General features: G+C 75.7%; 1 protein-coding gene across 1 annotated transcript; it reads left to right on the top strand.

Moving 5' to 3' along the window:
- Window positions 1-287: 287 nt before the first annotated feature.
- MNEG_7642 (hypothetical protein) lies at window positions 288-1988 on the top strand (the record flags this gene model as incomplete). The annotated part of the gene is made up of 1 exon (XM_014043886.1): window positions 288-1988. The coding sequence occupies one exon, from the start codon at window positions 288-290 to the stop codon at window positions 1986-1988; it is 1701 nt and encodes a 566-aa protein (XP_013899340.1).
- Window positions 1989-2308: the final 320 nt, after the last annotated feature.

Raw genomic sequence — 2308 nt, 5'->3', positions numbered from 1 at the left:
GCGGAAGGGGGGTGGGGCGGCCCGGCGGCCGCAGTGCACGGGGGGCGCGAAGCGCGGAGTGCGGGGCGCGGCGGTGCCGCCCCGGCGCCCCCGTGTCACCCTCCAATCCAACCGACTCGTCGCCTTCCAGGCGGCACGCGGCAGCGGCGACCCTTATCAACCTCAACTTTGCCCCGCGGCGTCATCCTGCCACACAGGACGCATATGGGCCGCGCCCGCTGGCGCAGCTGTTGGCGCAGCAGGGGCTGGGGCGGGAGCTGCGGGATGCTGTGGCGCACGGCATTGCAATGTGCGACGCGCCACAGCCGCAGTCCACACCGCCGAAGCAGCAGCAGCAGCAGCAGCAGCAGCAGCAGCAGCAGCAGCAGCAGCAGCAGGGGGAGCAGCAGGAGGAGCAGCAGCCGCCCGAAGACGGTGGAGCGAGCGGCGGCCCGGACCCTGACAGGCGCCCCGCAGGAGGCGACGGCGCACCCGCGCCGCTGAGCGCAGCCGAGGGCCTGGCGGCGCTGCGGCTGTACACGGAGTCCCTCGGCCGCTACGGCGGGCGCGGCGCGTTCATGGCGCCGTGCTACGGCGCGGGCGCGCTGCTGGAGGCGTTTGTGCGGCTGGCGGCCGTCAAGGGGGCAGTGTCGGTGCTGAGGATGGGCCTGGCGGGCCTGGTGGTGGAAGACGAGGAGGCAGAGGGCGCGGCGGCGGCCCCAGAGGGCGCAACGGCGCCAAAGAGCGCAGCGGCGGCAGCCGCAACCGCGGCAGAGGGCGCGGCGGCGGGCCCAGAGGGCGCGGCAACGGCGGCAGCAACGGCGGCAGAGGGCGCGGCGGCTGCCCCGGGGGGCGCGGCGGCCGCGGCGACGGCGGCGGAGGGCGCGGCGGCGGCCTCACAGAGCGCGGCGGCGGCGGCGGCGGAGGGGCCGCGGTGCAGGGGCGTGGTGCTTGGGACAGGGCAGGTGGTCCGCACAGATTGGGTGGTGGGGGGCCCCGAGCTCGCGCAGGCGTGCGGCGCAGCACTTGGGGGCCACAGCGGCGGCGCGGGAAATGGGGCAGCGGCGGTGGCGCCGGCGTTCGCGCGTGCGGTGTGCGTTCTGGACGGGCCGCTGCGGGAAGGGGAGGGCTCGCTGCTGCTCGTCGCGCCGCCGGGCGGCTTCGCGGACAGCGGCGACGGCGGCGGCGGGTGGCGGCGCAACTGTGTGGTGCGCGGGCTGATGCTGGGGCCGGCGCTGCAGGTGGCGCCGCAAGGCAGGTTCCTGCTGTATTTGTCAGCCCTCCTGCCTGCTGGCGCCGCCGCGGCAGCAGCTTCCTCGGGCCTGCCAGCTGGCGCGCCGGCTGCCGAGCAGCTGCTGCGGCCGGTGGTGGAGGCGCTGACGCTGACGGATGGTCTGCGGCGAGTGGGGGCCGGGGGCGGGGCAGACGAGGCGGCGGCGCCGGGCACGAGCGGCGATTCAGCGCCGGCTGCGGGGCCGCGGCGGCCGGCAGCGCTCGCGGTCGCATACTATACACAGCGGCTGGACTCGGCGGCCACGGACGCATTCGAAGACACTGGGCCGCCTGGAGGCAGCGGTGACGCCGGCCGAGGCGGCGGGGCCACGGCAGCATTGAGAGGCGTTGTCGCGTGCCCCGGCCCCGACGGGCGTCTGGCTGGCTACTCTTCGGTGCTGTCAGCGGCGGAGGCGCTGTTCCGCCGCCGCTTCCCCGGCCTGCCGTGGCTGTCCGACTCCCCGCCTTTCGCGCCCGAAACCGCGCGCGGTGGGGACGGCGGCGACGGTGACGAAGCAGGGGCGACGCAGCCGCACGGCGGCGCGGCGGCAGAGGAGGGTTCAGACAGCGGCGGCGGCGGCGGCGGCGGCGGCGGTGCGTATGGTGGGGATGACGGCGATGATGATGACGAGGCGATCGATGAGCTGCAGGCGGCGCTGCTGGAGTTGGGGATGTCGCTGCCGGGCGGGCCAGAGGGCAGCCTGGAGGACTCTCGCGGCAAGACTCAGGCTCCCTAGCTTACTGGGCAGTCATGTGCAGCAGCATGCAAGCAGTTTGGCCCCCTGGCATGCGCTCACTCGCTGCGACACGGTCGCAGCGCCTCTTTGAGGCTTGCAGAGATGCTGCGGCAGCAGGCGGGCCTTGAGCACTTGGCTGGGAATGCGCGCGCCGCGCCGCGGCCGGGGGCCGCTACGCGCGTGGGCTGGGATGCGGCGCGTGCCGCGTGGCGGCCCGTGCGCCGGCCGCGTGACATGCAGCAGCCGGCTTCCCGCCAGCTTCCTGCGGCGCCCCCAACGGCCTGGGTGGATCTGCTGGGGCAGACTGGGCTGCCAAGAGA

This window comes from Monoraphidium neglectum (assembly GCF_000611645.1).
Source record: "Monoraphidium neglectum strain SAG 48.87 unplaced genomic scaffold scaffold01371, whole genome shotgun sequence".
In the NCBI taxonomy this organism is placed as follows: Eukaryota; Viridiplantae; Chlorophyta; class Chlorophyceae; order Sphaeropleales; family Selenastraceae; genus Monoraphidium; species Monoraphidium neglectum.
This window is presented reverse-complemented; position numbering and strand designations above follow the sequence as displayed.